The following is an 18,166-nucleotide window of genomic DNA, read 5'->3' as shown; positions in this document are numbered from 1 at the left end:
CAGGTGGTCAGGACGCCGTGATGAAGCCTATGTCGTCGGGTCTCACCTGGACCCGCTGGTAGGCATGCTTCCGGGCGTCCATCTCCCACTGCTGAGCCAGGAATAGCGAGAGCGCCGGGCTTAAATAATGGGACACAGGACAGATGAGAGGTGCACACAATAAACTAAAATAGAAAGGGTCGGACCGCCCGTAAGAGGAGGGATCCCAATCGTGACATATAGCGGTTTGGCAGTTGTGAGTTGCAGGGTGATATAGTGTAGACTGGTGTAAAAGTGCCAGTATGAATCAGACACCTCAAGACAATGAGAGCAGTCTTTCATGAGGGGTGAGCTCATGTTCTAATTGCCCATGACTTTCTCTGTTGGGGTTACTTCTCTCACAGGTCATTTGCAAGCAGCGGGTTTTCCAAAGTGGGGAGAAAAAATAAGACGTGATCCACAGTTGTTAATATTTCGTTAAAAACACTGAAAGTCTGAAATACAAAAAAAACGTAACAAGTGTCGAAAGTCCTTTTCTGCATTCTAAATAATAATTGATAATAAAAACGAATGTTACTGTTGTTAAAGCATATATGTTGAGGCAGAAACTTCGCATTTTATTCTCTTAGTCGGGTAGTTTTACTTGATTTTCAAGCTTTCAGTTACTTCCTACAACTTGGTCATAGCCCAGCCCTAGAGCCCGAGTTGTTTGAACTACTTAGCACCCACGCAATTTGTAGGCGCTGCATGGAGTAACGTGATAGGTGTCTCCGGTTCAGGAACCTCTTTCCTTTCCCATTTTTGTCCGATAAGTGGAGCTGTTTCAATCCAAATGTGCGATTAGTTGTGGCGGACACAAGGATAAAAGTTGTGCACTCCTGTTAAGGAAGAAGTTAAGCAAGAGCTAAAATCGTAGAAGACAAAAAAAAAGCTCACGATTCTGCAGAAAATCTCGTTTCTGCATATCGTGTTGCGAGGTGGGATAGTCAAATTTACGGATTCGGAAGCCGTGACTCGACTCGACCTGCAGAATATTATTAACACAAGAGGTATGTGTGGTCTTGGTATTTCTTGGTCTTGGTATTTCTGAGTGAGTCCGCTTCCGGTAGAAAGGGAGACCATATTTGTCTAAGCAATCTCTTAAATAGCTTAATGAGAGAGCAAAAAGTAATTCTGCATAGTTAGCTCTCACACATACTGTACATATGAATGATCCTGGTCGTGTCTAAGAAACACTGCAGACTTCGGTCTGGGTGCCTTGTGCACATTTTCATAGAATTGTGGGTCAGGACCTAGAATACAATTATTCATGGTGTGAAATTAAATATTTATGAATTACATTTTTCCCGAAAGATGCATTTGTTAAAGGGTAGTCGGTGATTTAATGTTTCGTGGTCACGTGTCTACACTCGACGAGATCTGTCACTTGGTTTCACGTTGTCTTTTGACAGCTGGGAAGAAGGAAAGAGGCAGAGGGCAGTCATTTTGTAATACTATACATCGGTGTTGTAACTAAGCACACTACACCAGAACTGTATCATCTTTTAAATGTGGTTTGGGCCTGAGCCTTTGGCTGATCTGTAAACACGTGGTAAGTTGTTCATGGAAATGAAATGTCTGTCAGTGCTGGTCAGTGCTCACAAATACCGGTCTGATGACTGCCGTCTCTTAACTTACCTAAAGAAATCAAGAACTTATTACTGCATGGCCCTTAACGACAGTTATGTCAAACCTATTGCCTTCACACACGCCTGCTTTTCGGCTACAGTTGATTACAGTATAGCTTTATGAAAGCCTTTAGTATAATTAGGATTTTAGGTTCGTAAGGCAGCACACGTGAGTACACTGTTGGCCAACAGGATTGCGTGGAACAGCTGAATTGTGGAGAGAGTGCATTTGGAAAGTAAGGAACTCTTATCAGCATGCTTTCGATTTCTCCATTTCACTTGCATATCTCTTAAAACAAGAACCTGAGAAAGGCTACAAGCGAGAACTGGCCATTCAGACATCTAGCCCGTTCCATAGATTATTGCTAGTTGATCTGGAAATTGGCTCTTGAAAGAAACCGGGCTTTTAGCCTCAACAACATTGCTAAGTACTGTAGCTTGTTCAACATTCCCACCGTCTTTTGTTTAAAGAAATGTCTCATATTCTCTGTTTTAAATGCACTTTCAAGTAGTTTCCACTTGAAATTGAGGATTTTTCGAATCGGGTTCCGTTATAGTCTTATCTGTTCTGTATTGACTAAAACCTATCATAATATTCTAAATGAGGGCTTACTCATTTGCATTGTACAACTTTAACATAACATCATATGGTTTAAATTCTCTGTGTTTAACAGGATCTTAGCATTTTGTTTGCCTTTTTATTGCATCCTTACATTGTTGCTGAAGATGTGTTAACATACAGTAACTAAGTCATTTTTACAGCTTGCTTCTTCCTATTTGGTACAGCACTATATCTATAGTTGATGTTTTTGCTACCCGTATGTAGTATTTGGCATTTCTTACATTAAACATGATCTCCCAGTTGTTTGCCCTGTCTTGAATTTTATCTAAATCATTTGAAACCTGATTTGCTGTTTCTAGAGTGTTTTCTTATCCTCCTGCCTTTGTATTGTGTGGAAGCCTGACAGGTTGACTAACTACAGCTGAATCTAGATAACTGATATCAATTAGGAAGAGCGCAAATCTTAATCCAAAGTCCTAGCGTCCTGAAGATACAACAGAAGTTTGCACCACTAGTGCAAACTTCTGTACTTTTCAGGTCTGTACTTTTGTGCCAGATTTTCTTCAATAGGTGTGAAAATATCTGTGCTTGCTAACAAAGGGGCAGAATAAGAAATTGTAAGGCACTTCTGTTTTCCATAGCATTACAATTAGGTAAAAGCCAATTAGAGGCGAAGGGTGGACTTGTGCTTAGTGCTGTAGATTCTCAGCTGAAAGGTTTGGGGTTCATAGCCCACGTTGGACACTGTTGGTGTGCCCAGGTCTAAATTGCTCCAGGAATCACCCTGCTGTATTAATGGTTCAGGGTGTCTCTGTAAATGAGAAATGGTATTTGATTGACCAAACTGGCAAAATGAATTTCACCTGAAAACCTAAGCATATCAACGCTGAGCCATATCGACACATCTTACATATTGTATATTGAGATAGACGAGGGTCTACTGCCTCCTCTTCTGGAGGCATGGGTTCAAAACCTACAGTACCTCACCATTCAGCACATGGGCTAGATGGCCGAAGGACCTCTTGATGTTTGTAACCTTTAGTGCATTCCTGTGAATCATGTTCAGATGTTCACACTTGACCTGCTGAGAGTAACTCACAGTAACTCCAAAGTGAGAATGGCTTTTTACTGCTGTGCCGCCTCATTAAAAGACCGTACTTGTGTTGAGTGAGTTGACTGGTGCTGTCAGGAGGAAGACCGTTTGGACTTCTTGTCCTCTCAAGTTTGCCAGCCCTGGTGCCATGTGTTGTATTGAAAAATGTAGTTGAGTCACAGATTGAGCAACTCAGCAAAGTCCTTCTAAGTGCAGTTACTATACAGCTTCGTATTGACTAAGGTGGAGTTCCTATCGGTCACATTCTATCAGTAGGTTATAGTAAAATAGTTTGCACATTACAAACTGAAATGTAATTACAGGGAGAAGATAAATGATAAATTTTCACATTTTACTGGTGTTCCTCAAGCTTGTTTCATTTTTATTTGGTTGCAGTGTAAAATCTAGGATACTTCTAAAAATAATACTCATTATTTCATTATTGGGGTAATTTTCTCTTAATTGGCACTACTGCATGAGACATATTCTGACGAGTGTTACATTCGGTGGCCAGTACAAGAAAGTATTAGTATGATTTCCTCCATATCCACGTAACCCTGGAATTTGAGTACCAGTGGAAACCGTTTGTAAAATTCACTCACTACAAAGATAGCACAGTTCCCAGAGTAAATCTCTGGAGAGCTTAGGTTCCCCTTTGTGACAATGAAAGCATTTCCTGTTGGTCACTACCGAATTGAAGGTAGCAGCCTGTTTAAAAGCCATAATTACTACAGTAGGTAATCCATGTACCATAAATATTAGAAGTTTGATGTTGCACTTGCTGCCTCATGTGTTTTTTAAATACACCTTCCCCTCATTATATCATGGGTGATCAGGAATCAGGGATCAATATACAGTAAATCCATTATATACTGTACTGTACCAGGAGCTGTGATATTATTGTAGTTGGTTGTAGGGTTAAATTTTAACCAGGTGTCAAGATCCAGCATAAAACCTCATGAAGCTTTATTAGAAAAAAAATTGTTTATGTATTTATATATATTACTTATATAGTGCTTTTCTGGACACTCCACTCAAAGGCATTTACAGGTAACGGGGACTCCACTCCACCACCACCAATGTGTAGCCCCCACCTGGATCGTGCAACGGCAGCCGCAGTGTGCCAGAACACTCACCACACATCAGCTGTCAGTGGGGAGGAGAAAAGAGTGATAATGCCAATTCATAGATGGGGATTATTAGGAGGCCATGATTGGTAAAGGCCAGGAGGAAATTCAGCCAGGACACCAGGGTTAACACCCCTACTCTTGGGAAATGTCCTGGAATATCCATTTGCATTTGTAATGACCACAGAGAGTCAGGACGTCGATTTTACGTCTCATCTGAAGGATGGAGCATCTTCTCCAGCCCAGTGTGCAGTACATAAACTACAGTACATTTAAGACATGACACTGAAAACAAACAAATAGGTTCTACAAAGCAAAACCACCTGTCTCCTTCTTTGCTGACACTTTGAATATTGAAATGTTGTTATGTCCGTAACACCTGCCTTTTTTTCCTCCTGTAAAACTTGAAGGAGGGGCTTATCGATTTCAAGCTGCCACTTTCTCTGTTGTGTCAACTGATAAAAGAGTTGGGTGGGTCAGGAAAAGCCCTGGGTCTATATGTGCCAGCTGAGGCATGAGAGCCAGGGAAGGCCAGCCCCTGTACGATCAATGGTATGACTTCCTTGTGTGTGAATCTCAACTTGATACCACGTTTTAACTCATTTGCAAAAGATCTCTTAATGACATATTGAGCTTCTTTCCGCAGAACTACTACAAGTGCGTTTTACTATTATATTGATTTTTAGTTTCTGTGACTAATAGATATTTGTGTGTGAATGTTAGTCATACTTGCATTTTAAAATTATTAGGCCGGATTGTGTTTTTACAGACCTGAGAAAGGGCTGGTATTCCTCTAGGTATATAGTAAACAACCATGTCAGATTATTAGGAGTTTCCTCTTGAAATTTAACATTTTTTACATAAAATTGCATTTATTAACACTTTCCCACTTTCCATCAGAATATCAAATATACTGCATCATGACATGTTCACAATATTTTGATAGACTTAACACGGAATGACCTACTGAAAGATTTCATACCGTACAGTATATTAATGCCATTGACATGGGGAAACAATTGATCTGAGGTGCATTCAGAGACTTTGTTTTTAAACTTATTTCTAGTCTCTGAAAGACAGGGTCCAAACAGTAAGTTTGTGTTAATGCATTTCCGTTGTCTTCTCTAGTTTTACTACATCATAAAACACCTTGAAAACCAGAGCGTGCTTTACTTTTAAATTACATACTGTTTGTCCTTCTGCCAAACCTTTAAATGAAGATCAATTACTTGTTGAGACTAAAATTGTTAGTAGGAGCAGGACTGCAGTATTCACGTTTTTTTAAAAGCTCCGTCCTTTCATCCTACACCTAATCCAATATGCCATACACCTAATCCAATATGTGCCAGAATATTTAGTCTCTTCAGCCGAGTATATTTTGTGCCAAGTGATCACAGCACAGAGAGAATGCATACCTCAGATTCCAGAAGCCTTATACAGTACAAGCTCACAGCATAGCCACAACTGCTCAGTTGCTCGGAGAGCAGGAACACAGGTCCTGGAGACTCGAGTGTCCTTAGGCTGGAAGGAGCTGCTGTGTAAATCAAAGGGGTGAAATCTACAATATTACAGCCCTGGACATCAGCCGATGATTTCATGAGGTAGTAGGAGAAGGTCAAAAGGCTCTGTAAGTATTTGGATTCATGTGTAACCAGCTTCCAGCCAAGCTGTGCTTGTAGCAGAGCCCGAGTCTCTTCAGCCTGGAGACAGAGATAACTGAACCCTGTGTTTGAATGAGCACGAAAAGAGGCTTAATGTTTAACAGAGCACTCACCTACTTTCTGCTTCTTCTCTCTTTGGCCCTCCAGAACGTGAATTGGCATCGAGTGTCATTATGAGATGTCGTCTCTCAGTGCCTCGTTTGTGCAAATCAAATTCGATGACATCCTCTTTTATGAGAACTGTGGTGGAGGTAGCTTTGGCTGCGTGTATCGAGCCAAGTGGATCTCACAGGACAAAGAAGTGGCTGTGAAGAAGCTTCTCAAAATTGAAAAAGAGGTAGGAGTTATAATTGCTTGTGCTTTTTATGTATGTATTTTTTAAAAATCATGTATAATAACCATTTTAATTGCTCTGCTATTAAGCAGGTTGTAGTAACTTTTGTACCCATCGGTTGCACAGTCATTAAACACCCCCTTGCTCAGAAGCGATTGTACTGTTTCTTTGTGAGAACATTGCTTTTTATGCAAAGATATGCATATACTCTGAGGGTAGCCTCCTTTAGAAACAAAGTATGGCATAATTAAATCAAATTAAACCCTCTTAAGGCATAAGTTCCTTTAATTATTCCAAAATGATGATGGTACTGTCTTGATAAAAAGTTTTATCTAACCACCTCATTGACTCCTTCCTGTGTGTGTTGCACTCATGGGGGAATCTTGGCGTGTGTGTCGCAGTATTTCAAGGTGTTTCACAAATGTGGTAATGACAGCTTCAGATAGTGCTGGCTTTAAGGAAACTTGGGGAAAAGAAAGTTGTAAAAGTTTCTTGATTCACCTCCTGCGTCACATGCGCTAGGTCATTTAGGGCTCTTGAGGAGTAAATCTGTCAAGCGACGACAGAGGTTTGAGCTTTGTTGGCTCCTCGCCTTGGTGTTTTACCCTACAGACATTGCCCCAGGCTGAGGATTTAGATGGAATTTACCACTCACTGTATTTTCCCTCTATCAAAACGAAGCTGATTTCCTGATCCGCTGTGAGCCAGATTGTTTGTGGGTTTCAGGTTCTTTCAATTATGTTGAGGTTTTTTTTTATCACAGAAGTAGTTGGCAGCTTTTCCTAGTGATCCTGCCACGATGTGATTATCTTCCAAGTGTGAACTGTTTGTTCAAAGTCTCCTTGTGGAAGGAGAGGAAAGGGGCCGGGTAAAGGAAAGAGATCCACCTGTGGGGAAACCTCCACTTACAGTTCCCCACTTACATTGTTGGGCCAAAACCTGACTTCTTTTGTCTGAACTTGTTTAAAGAAAGGTTTCTACTCTTCCTGTGACATTGAACAATTACAGCATTTTCCCATTTCCATATTTCTTTATCAGGCTGAAATCCTTAGTGTTCTGAGCCACAGAAACATCATCCAGTTCTATGGAGCTATTCTTGAAGCACCTAATTATGGCATAGTAACAGGTAAGGTTATATCTTCTGTTTGTCTCTGCACACTTTGGCACACGAGGCTCTGACATAGATTTATCAATAGGGGGTAAACAGCTTATTAAAAAGCAAGCATAACATTAACCAGCCTATGGCAGTTAAAATAATCAGTGGTATTTCCAGAACTGTTTTACTTCTTAATGCAGTAGGTTCTAAATTGCATTGTTAAACGTGTAATATGTGTGTTACCGATACAAAATAAACAGTGATATTTCCAGAACTCTTTTACTTCTCAATGCAGTAGGTTCTAAATTGCATTGTTAAACGTTTAATATGTGTGTTACCGATACCTACAGTGTAGACTTTTTTTATCCCCACACATTTTTTACTTGATTTTTTTGCTGTGTCATTTCGTATCACAAAAACATCATTGAAGTTGAATCTTGAGCTGTTTTTCCTCCCCACAGCTTCAATTAAGTGACGAATTGCCTTTCTGCACAGTACTGCCAGCTAGATTCCAATTCTGTCAGGCTGCACACCTGTCAGCTCAGATATTCGGTGTCTGCTTACACATGATGTGAAGCATTTATTGATTGAACTGCTTTTATGAACAAATGCCCCTGTATGAAGTTAAATAATACAATGTGTTTATCTAATGATATCCAGTATGGTGCATGACCAATATTATTTTGTATAGTGACAAATCTGGTAATATTGCCTTTAGTTGATCTTACGATCCTTGGATACTGCACCATCTCAATGTCTGCAGCACTGAGCTTTTTGTTTTTTAGTTTTAGAGAAGTTAGTCATGAGACATCTTACACTGGCCATAGGACCAGAAGGCTATGACCCCCATGAAGAGTGAGGAGTTATCCTAGGGGTAGCTACAAAGGGGGTGATGGGGGAAATGAATGAAAAGAAGAGAGAGAAGCTTACTATGGTATTTAGAACTTGTCAGGAAGTGATGTGTAGTGAACATTTTAGCACATAATGGCTGCTGTGTCTCACTCCATGTGGATTCTCTGCTTCAGAGGTGAAAGTGATTTTCTTCCTGTTTGTGAAGTGTAATGCAATCCTTTTGGATTAATATAAATGCGAGAAATTATTAGTATTCTTATTAAAGCGAGCGGCACATTAGCAGGGCATACTGTTTGGAATAGATCAGCTTTCCTTTATATCTGTATCGGTTGTGCGAGACAGAGAGAAACAGAGAAACTCTCAGCAGGACTTCAGATTCACTGTTGGAGAAATTAGGAAACAGGTGTTCCACTAAGCATATTGCAAACTCGTTTTTTTGCAAGACGTCTGAGCTGTATTTCTTCAGTATTAATAGAAGAACGCGTTACGTCTGGAATTCTTGTATTGGTTATGAAAGAGCATTACTAAGATCTTCTTTCAGAGGTCTGTCACATCATAATTTCCTTTCATTACCTGAAGCCTTGTAACTTCATTATGAGAATCTGATGGGTTGCCAGGGAACTAGATTAAATATTTAAGAAGGCAAAATCCAATTAGCACCAGGTAGACAAAAATATTTGTTCATTCACATCATCAGCAAAGCTATACATTTTTATTTGTGGTCTGATATACAGTAGATGTCCCATTACTGCTTGCCAATAAACAGTAGTGATAAAGATATTATAAATGTTCCATTTTTACAGTCTAGTTTTCAGCTGGTAGCTTTGCTATGACATATGTTATCTGTCTAATATATACAGCGGTTCTAGATTGATTATTGTGTAAAAATAAATTTCTCTGCCCTGCAAAAGAAAAAAACAGACATGTAACACATAAAGCTTACACGGTGAATATATACAGTACATACTGTACGTTATTAACATGCAACATATAAATCCAGGTTACCTTAATTCTGCCTAGAAGTCGACAGGAGGTCCGAAAAAACAGATATAGAAGGATTTGGCCAGTGCACATGGTTATAATATTTTAATAATTTGATTAAAATAAATAATAATATAATAAATAATTCCTAAGTGCTGGTGATTCCCATTGTGTTTCACAACATGTCATCAGGTTCCCCTCTACATTCAGCCACTGTCCTTGATCGTACAGCTATAATCCACAAGCACAATCGGAATTCTGTCAGACGGAACTCAAGAACTGTGTTGAATTGTTGCCTTCACGTCCTTAACTGTGTATTATTTAGCCTTGAAGGTGCTAATTTTGGGGTACAAACTAGTTTCAGCTGTAGCCATGTCCATTAGAGGGCCCCTGTCCTTGATTACTGTTGTGCAGTAGGCTTTGAAAAATGTTAGTTATAAGTCTTGATTTAATTACCTTGTGCCCGGTTGTTGTATTCAGTAATGAACCAAAGGAAGCCTAATCATGCGAGCACAGTATACACAGTCATATATTTCTACTGCGGGGGAGTTTGAAATTAGTAAGCCTTCTCTGCTGCAGAAGAGCACAAAGTCTTAAGCTAAAATCAGTTGAGAGGATCATAGTTATATCACAAAAGAAAAAATCTGTTCTTCGTTCTTCTCAGTTTTCGTGTAGCTACTGAGACGCGTAGGAAGATGTACAACTTTACAGATGACCATCTGATAAAGCGGGACCTGTTTGTTTTAAATAATGCCCTGTCAAAAACGGGAAGTCCCAAAACCTAGGGTTTATAGAGGTTAGAATAATCATATCACTCCGTACTGGAAGAGCACACAACACAGCTGATAAAGAATGTGAAAGAGGACAGATGGAGGACTGACCCTAGACCATGGCTCCTGTAGCTTCCAGTTGATATACTGTAAAATGATACAAATAATAACCAATTTCTAAACCTCTTCAGATTTTATTGCAGTTATTTTAGCATCGCGGTCTGTGTTCATTTGCCCTGGTTGTTTGTAATACAACCCCAGGCATTTTTATGAGCAGATTAGGCTCATCAGTTCGCTGTGTGACCATTCAGATCATGCACTTGAAAATCAGCACGTTATTCTTAGATAGTGGTGCGTTAAGGATGACAACAAGGTTCGGTGCTGATTCATTGGGACCAGCTGTCAAGGTTTAGACTAGAGAGATCTGGATAGTTTTATAGCTTTGTATATTTGCAAAAATAATGTGATGTAGTACTTACAGTAAATAGATTCAATAGAACCTACAGAGCTATTGAAATACTCATGCAGAATGTATTCAATGCCATTATTCAGGTTAGTAGGTTTTTCAAGCTGGATGTTTGATTACATTTAAAAAAACTATGTAATTTTTTATCTGTATCACAAACTTAGACGGCTAGGTTACAGTCAAATAAGAGGGTTGGATTAGCAATATTGTTGATTTGATAGAAAACCAGACAAAAACACACTACATGTTAAACAGGCTAAGGTTTTATTTTCTAATTGTCTTGCAGTGTTAAAGCACCAATTTATTTATTTTTGTCTTATAAGGTGTTTCTTTTGCAGCTGAAAGTCTTTGCAAAAAAAAACACTTGTGACTTATTGTTTTTTTCCCAAGCGTCCCATCATAACAACACTTAAAGGGAGAGATTTGATAGTAAAAGTTTTAACAGCAGCCATGTCACCCTGTAACTCACAACTGGCAACCCAGTAAAGCTCAGCAGGTGTGAGCCTGGTCAGTACCTGGACGGGAGACCTCCTGGGAAAAACTAAGGTTGCTGCTGGAAGAGGTGTTATGGGGCCAGCAGGGGGCGCTCACCCTGCAGTCTATGTGGGTCCTAATGCCCTAGTATAGTGACGGGGACACTATTCTGTAAAAAGCAGCCGTCCTTCTGATGAGACATAAAACCGAGGTCCTGACTGACTCTGGTCATTAAAAATCCCAGGGTGTTTCTCGAAAAGAGTAGGGGTGTAACACCGGTGTCCTGGCCAAATTCCCATTGGCCCTTACCAATCATGGCCTCCTAATAATCCCCCTCTATGGAGGGGCTACATTACTTTGCTCTCCTCCCCACTGATAGCTGATGTGTGGTGAGCATTCTGGCACACTTTGGCTGCTGTCGCATCATCCAGGTGGATGCTGCACATTGGTGGTGGTGGAGGGGAGTCCCCATTTTCCTGTAAAGCGCTTTGAGTGGAGTGTCCAGAAAAGTGCTATGTAAGTGTAAGCAATTAATTAATTAAAAAGAGAATCCTCTGTGGTTAAACTAGCAAATCTGCTGTTTTGTAGCTGGTTGGCCCTTGAGGTTTGTCATTAACCGCCTGTAGTTGGGATTTTGCTGGTGCTGGTGCTGAGGTGCGCTATATGCCACGCAACATTAGATCACTTTATTATAAGATCACACAGACAGGGAGTTTGTTTGTGAGCTTGTAATCTGTCAAATGAGGAGTGCCTTAGAAACCAGAGCATGGTGGAAAAACGTGTGCACGAGTTCACATTCTCCTTTCTCCTTGTACAGTGATCCACTGTTCAAACGTGTCCCAGTCCTTCTTATTATTTGCATCGTTTTCAGTAGTTGGAAATTGAAAAATCCTGAACATTTTCCAGTTTCTTTACTGTAGAAGAGACTTTGGTAGATTATACTGCTTTTACCGTACAAGTGCTATGCAAAGGACCAATCCACAAAAGAAGAGGAACTCAGTGTTTGCTTCTCGGATGCCTGATGTGTTTGTGTTGGCACAGTCAGGCTGTTCAAACCCCATCAGCATCAGTAGCTCAGATAGCTCAGACTGGCGAAGAGCCTCATCGCTCAAGTTCACCCAGCAAGTTTTATTTTCAAAGATTTGGAGCTCTAAAACAGGATCCCTGTGTGAAAGATCTGACATCTCCTAAAGAGCAAATGTAAAAAAAAAAAAGACTGACAGATGAAATTTCAGATTTGACATCGATTGCCTCTAGGCACATTTAGACAGAGTGATAGGCTTGCTTCCTGTGGTAAACCTGCTGTTAGGTCTATTCAAAGTATTGTAATTTATTGTCATTTTAAATTCAAATATCTGGGGTTTCCAGCTGTGAGTAGAGGTTACCCTGCCTAATAAAAAAGTGACACTGCGGATTTGTGCTATACAGCACAATCTACCTAAACAGACTGTATAAGTTCAAGTATTAATATAGATTTTTCAAGCTCTCACTGCTATTTATTACGCTACTGGTGTGTGTTTAAGATGGTATCTGATGATGTATTGGGAGGATTCTATCTATCATTGGCTTTATGTTGAATGTTTGTATTGTACTACATTGTATTGTGTTTTAATTTACCAAACCAAATTCCATATCTAAAACTAGTTGCATTTACTGTATGCGAAAGTGCCTTTTTGTGTGTGTCAGAAAAGGCTTTTTGTCTGTTGTCACTGATATTGTCAGATGTAATGTTTCAACATTAAATTGATAAAAAGCTTAAATTCCAGGCTTAAGTATATTAAGCCTCTAATTTTAGGAGCTGACTCACTGCGAGATGTAGGGGTGCAGGGAGCAGCAGAACCAACCTGGTTTCTTCTTACACATTGTTCAGGATGTGCAAGTCCTCACTGCAGCTGTCTCCAATCACGCACTGCAGTCCTCACCAAAAGCTGCTTACTTCTCTTCCTGAGATAAAGTACTTGAGGTACCCCTGCCAAATGCAGTTCGTTCCATGGAATTTATAGTCTAACCAGCACGTTGTTCTTTTTCTCGAATTGGAACTTGTGAAGGCTGTGGGTTATTTTACACTGCAGAGTGAATGGTAGTACAGTGACATCTGCTTTCTTACAGAATATGCATCTGGAGGCTGTTTATATGACTACCTGTCCAGTAAAGAGAGTGAGGACATGGACATTGGACAGATCATGACTTGGGCCATGGAAATAGCCAAAGGTAGGATTCTGACTGATCCACACGGTCCCAGTGTTTAGTGGGCAGATGAGTAATTCTGTATATACTGTAGCCCTCTTTATTATTCATCACCTATTTACTATACAGTATATGTTAAATTCCAACAGCAGATGAAAGTCAGCAATTGATATAAATCAAAGGCAGTACTAGCAAAATGTCCACAACAGATCAGTGCACAATGCTGTGAAAAGCCTCTCAGACATAAAAGTTTATATTTGAGAGGCAATTCTCCTCTGAACTCATCAAGTGCCGAAAAAAAACTGTCCTTTAAAAATGAAATATGTCAAGCTAAGAACAGATGCTAATGTGCTAAGTCAACAATTGTTTGAGTTTGGGTAAAGGCTGAACGTGAAGAGTTAGCAGTGTGTGGGTAAAAAATGCAATGAACCTGGCAGATATTTCCAGAATGTCCCAGTTTGGCAAGACAGCAATCATGAAAATCGAGAGATAGCTTTCTACATGAGTACATAAGAAAGTTTGCAAATGAGAATAGACATGATAGCGTAGTTTTTTCTAGATTCACACATTCCAATTGAATAGTAATGCTTTCTGTCTTCAATTTTAAATCTACATCCATTCGTGTTCTTTTATTTGTGTTTCACCATTGATTGAGCAGAAGTCAATCGGTTTGACTTCGTCAGTGCCTTCGAGGACTTTGAATACCTGAATCAGATTCCCTCATAGTATTCTGAATTTTTACACCCTGTAAGAATCATCCTACCTGTAAGAGCAGTGGTCCTAATACAGATTCCTGTGATACTCTGCTAATTATAACACCCCTTTGCCTTTTCTTTTTCCTACCTTTTCATAGGAATGCACTATTTACACATGGAAGCTCCAGTTCGGGTAATTCACAGGGATCTGAAGTCCAGGAATGGTAAAGTCACCCTTTACTGGGCACTTTGATAAGAATTCTTCCTTTCTTTTGATTTTTGCTCGTAGTTTACGCTATATGTTTTTACTTGTACTTTATTTACTTGTGCTGTAGTTTTTAAGATCTCTCCTAAAGATCTATTTCCTCTTGTAAAGAACTCCTTATTTCCTATTAACTAAACTAAGTTTAGTTCTGTTATTGAGAATGTTACACAGCACCAGAAAAGCTCTCCTTTCACACCATTCACAGTGCAGGAAGAGTCAGCTGGGAAATCCGGTACATGCCACACCAGACTGAAAGGGTTTCAGTTTCGTGGTGGGATCGTCTTTGGGCTGAGCTGTCATGATTCCTGTGACGGAAGGAGATTGTGATCTGTGCCTGTCCTTCAGCTGGCACTAAAGCTTCAGGTTCACAGAGCATAAAGATGCACAGGCTCAGAAGTGTCCCGTTTGCCTTTGTTTCCCATGAGTCAGGAAAGCAGGGCCACAGAAACATAGGGTTAAGAGGAAAGACTGCCTCTTCCATACTGGACTAAAATCATTATCAGTTAAAAAAAGCTCAGTTTTCTTAAACAAAACGTTGATTTCTGCTAACTGACTGACGTATTTGATTCTTTTACCAATGACAGCAGCTGTATCTTTTAAAAATCAAGCTTCTTACACACAGTATATTTAACTGCAAATGTCTTTGTTTTTGTTGCAGTGGTTATAACTGCTGACAGAGTGCTAAAGGTATTAGTATCATTGCAGTTTCTTATAATTATTGTCCATTTCATCAATACTGAAGTGCAAGCTACAGACGGCTAAACTGCTTCTTGGTTTGTGCCAGATTTGCGACTTTGGCGCCTCAAGGTTTCACTCGCACACGACCCACATGTCTCTGGTGGGAACCTTTCCCTGGATGGCCCCAGAGGTGATCCAGAGCCTCCCGGTGTCGGAGACGTGTGACACGTATTCCTATGGCGTGGTGAGTAATGAGTGATGCCGCAGCGATTGGCCTGGCGGGGCTCCATCTCCTCCCTCCGCCCGGCTTGTGCTAGGATGGGGGAAAGACAAGGCTGTTTTCATGGATCTGTGAAGAAACCTAGGTCACAACATGGGTTAAAACATCAAAGCTGATGGTCGGCAGCACCCCTAACCCTGAACAGCAGGATCAGGCCCTGAACATGCTGGTACAGAACGGAAAGCCAGGTTCTCTACCCACACGGACATGGGCCTGGCAATGGATAGCAAGTTCTCTAAGCTTGAACTCGCTACTCCAGCCTTGGAACAGCTTCCCAGTCCCTGGGTGGGGAAAAGTGGGAGCAAATAGATATTCTGGTGGTGCGGGATGTTGAGGCAGAAGGGGCTTTGTCCCAACAGCGGACCTGAGCACCCCAGACTTAGCGTCCTGAGATCAGGCACTGTTGGCAGCCAGTTAAAGATCACGTGTGTCAATATGAGCCTTCCAACTTACAGTTCCCTCACTCTGTACAATGTGAATAAGCTTAAAGTATGACATATTTAGATTTTATTCACCAGGACATGTCATGCCATCTTTGCATTGAATAATGTCTTTTGTTCCTTTTTCATCTGGAATGAATCAGTAGATTTGGAGAGCACTGTAGCTCATTTAGGATTAAACCCGTTTTCAGCTCATCGTTGTAAAGCTGTCACCTTTAAAGTCAGGTCCCTGGTAGAATCTCAAAGCCCAAAAATTACCCTTTGTAACCATTATAAATTATTGATAGATAAGGAAAAAGTGTTCAGTATATATTCTGCTTAATTATCTGTCTAAGTATACCTGGTTTTAAGATGGATTTATGATTAAATCTGTGTGTTACATTTGCCCCTTTAACCAAACTATCCCTCTGGGAAAGGACAAGGTGGAGGACTCTGGGATTCCTGTAACTATGTATACTGATTTGTAAACTGTTTCCATGCCCACATTCCATACCGCTGAGGATAGGCTCTGCAGTCCGTAGTGTGACAGACCACATGGACATTCAGTGTCCATGATCACATTTCAGAATCAGAGCCCCCCCTCACTGGCTCAGACCCTCTTAAGGATGTGATTCCTGAGTGGCAAAGTGTCAGTGGACAAACAATACAGGGATACAGGCAGCTCAGGTTATTGTAATGCTTTGTGTTGCACCGAATATTAGGTGTGTGCATGACTTGATGTCTGGCCTGCAGTTCTGAAATTTGTGATGTCCTCCAACCATTTGCTCAAGAAGTGCTTTATCAAGGATAATGCATTTACGTTCATAATAATGTTCCCTGTGGGTGGCATGGTTAGCACTGCTGCCTTGTAGCACTGGGGCCCTGGCTTCAATTCCCCACCATGAACTGAATCTGCGTGGAGTTCGTACAGCATGTTCTCCCTGTGTTTGTGTGGGTTTGGAAGGTTAATTGTTTTCTGGAACAAAACTGGCCCTGTTGTGAGTGTGTGCGCCTCTGTGTGTCTGCCTTGCGATGGACGGGCGTCCTTTCCAGGGCAGATCCTGCCTTGCGTCCGTTGTTTTCCGGGATAGGCTCCAGCTCCCCCGCGCCCCGAATTGAATGAAGCCATTAGAAAATGGATGGATAGTTAATGTCCATCGTAATGTCCACATCAGCTCGTTCGAAATTGGTTCAGAAGGGCGACCGCGTTTATCATTCTTGTTAAGTTCACTGCATGCTTTTCTAAGTTACTGCTTAGAAACAAGTATTTACCATACTTTTACCTTCAAGCTGTTTTTCTGTTAGTGAGGTTGTCTAATAGTATAATGGAAATGAATAATACATAAAATACATAGTATTGTATTATCTATATATAATATAGTATATATAGATACTATATACAATAGTACTATTATATTATTAACATAAACATCCTTGCTATTGGATTTTTGGCAGCTGCAGTCTTTTTTATGTGCTCCCGTGTTTATAGTGTAATGAAATAAATAGTATGCCTTTACTTCTTTAACAGGTTCTGTGGGAAATGCTTACACAGGAAGTTCCTTTTAAGGGTCTGGAAGGATTGCAAGTTGCTTGGCTTGTGGTGGAAAAAAATGAGGTACAGTAATAAGCCAATAATGTAATCATGCAGAGTACATACTGTTTTTTGAAAAGTGAATTGTGCACAAATTAATTAGCAAGAAACATCTCCAACTCAAATAAATGTAACAATATGCAAACTTGTAACTGCCATTTCAAGGAGTTAAAAGCCCAACCACTGCAGTGAATTAATACCTGTTAAATAACTTTCTTTCTTTAGCTTCTGCAAAAATAGGAGTCACACATGAATTCCACAGTGATGTCAGCCTGCATATTTTAGGCAAATGAAGTCAAGTGTTGTACACTAAAACAGCCTCATGGTGCTTTTGTAGAATTTGAAAACAGTATATTTTAAACACTTGATGTTTGTGTTTGTGTATACAAAATATACAGTCAGGTATATCTATTGTATTTATATATATATCTCTATACATGTAGTGGACAAAAATGGTACCAACTGGGTAAATGAGAGACACTAAGTCTATTGAAAGCAAGGGCTTCACACAGATGTGGCTCACGTGTTAACTAAACAAATAATATCTCAGCATCCTTAGGGTAATGTATGAATATGCTAGGGATGCCTATAATTATGGCTATCATGATTGCAAGAGGAGACCTCAGTGATTTGTTGGGGCAAGTTTGGCAGGAGCTTCAATGACCAAGACAGCTCAATTTGCTGATGTTTCACGAACAGCGGTGTCTAACAAGATGTCAGCATGGAGCTCTGAGAGGAAGAGATCATCAGCAGTGGGCAGAAACGCATATTCCGATTGTGATATCTGTGCCTTAACTTGAAATGCAAGGCACAACAGGCGATTGGCAGACCAATGGACTGCAACTCCCAACCTGCAATGCAAACAAGCAGTTTGATCAAAAACAGTCCATTGTGAACTGCACAGTGCTGGACACCATTGTCAGGCTACAGTGCACAAACCAGTCAGACCTTGCAATGTACATTTGTGAGTTATGATCAGATGAATCATC

General features: G+C 40.3%; 1 protein-coding gene across 3 annotated transcripts in view; it reads left to right on the top strand.

Moving 5' to 3' along the window:
- The first annotated feature begins 769 nt into the window (after positions 1 to 769).
- The window catches only part of map3k20a (mitogen-activated protein kinase kinase kinase 20a), a 47,767-nt gene continuing 30,370 nt past the window's right edge, over positions 770 to 18,166 (top strand). The window contains exons 1-8 of one of the 3 annotated variants that reach the window (XM_088605275.1): positions 770 to 1,028; positions 6,237 to 6,426; positions 7,462 to 7,549; positions 13,172 to 13,273; positions 14,103 to 14,168; positions 14,868 to 14,896; positions 14,994 to 15,131; positions 17,115 to 17,201. In XM_088605275.1, the coding sequence (XP_088461401.1) occupies positions 6,268 to 6,426; positions 7,462 to 7,549; positions 13,172 to 13,273; positions 14,103 to 14,168; positions 14,868 to 14,896; positions 14,994 to 15,131; positions 17,115 to 17,201 (669 nt within the window). In that variant the 5' untranslated portion in view covers positions 770 to 1,028; positions 6,237 to 6,267. Of the gene's footprint in view, positions 1,029 to 1,617; positions 1,883 to 5,879; positions 6,056 to 6,236; positions 6,427 to 7,461; positions 7,550 to 13,171; positions 13,274 to 14,102; positions 14,169 to 14,867; positions 14,897 to 14,993; positions 15,132 to 17,114; positions 17,202 to 18,166 lie in introns of those variants that run through there. The other 2 variants (XM_088605276.1, XM_088605274.1) reach the window with 2 other exon arrangements.

Source organism: Lepisosteus platostomus, chromosome 14, assembly GCF_059453375.1.
Source record: "Lepisosteus platostomus isolate fLepPlt1 chromosome 14, fLepPlt1.hap1, whole genome shotgun sequence".
Taxonomy (NCBI): domain Eukaryota; kingdom Metazoa; phylum Chordata; class Actinopteri; order Semionotiformes; family Lepisosteidae; genus Lepisosteus; species Lepisosteus platostomus.
The sequence above is the reverse complement of the archived record's forward strand: the minus strand, read 5'-3'. Positions and strand labels throughout refer to the sequence as shown.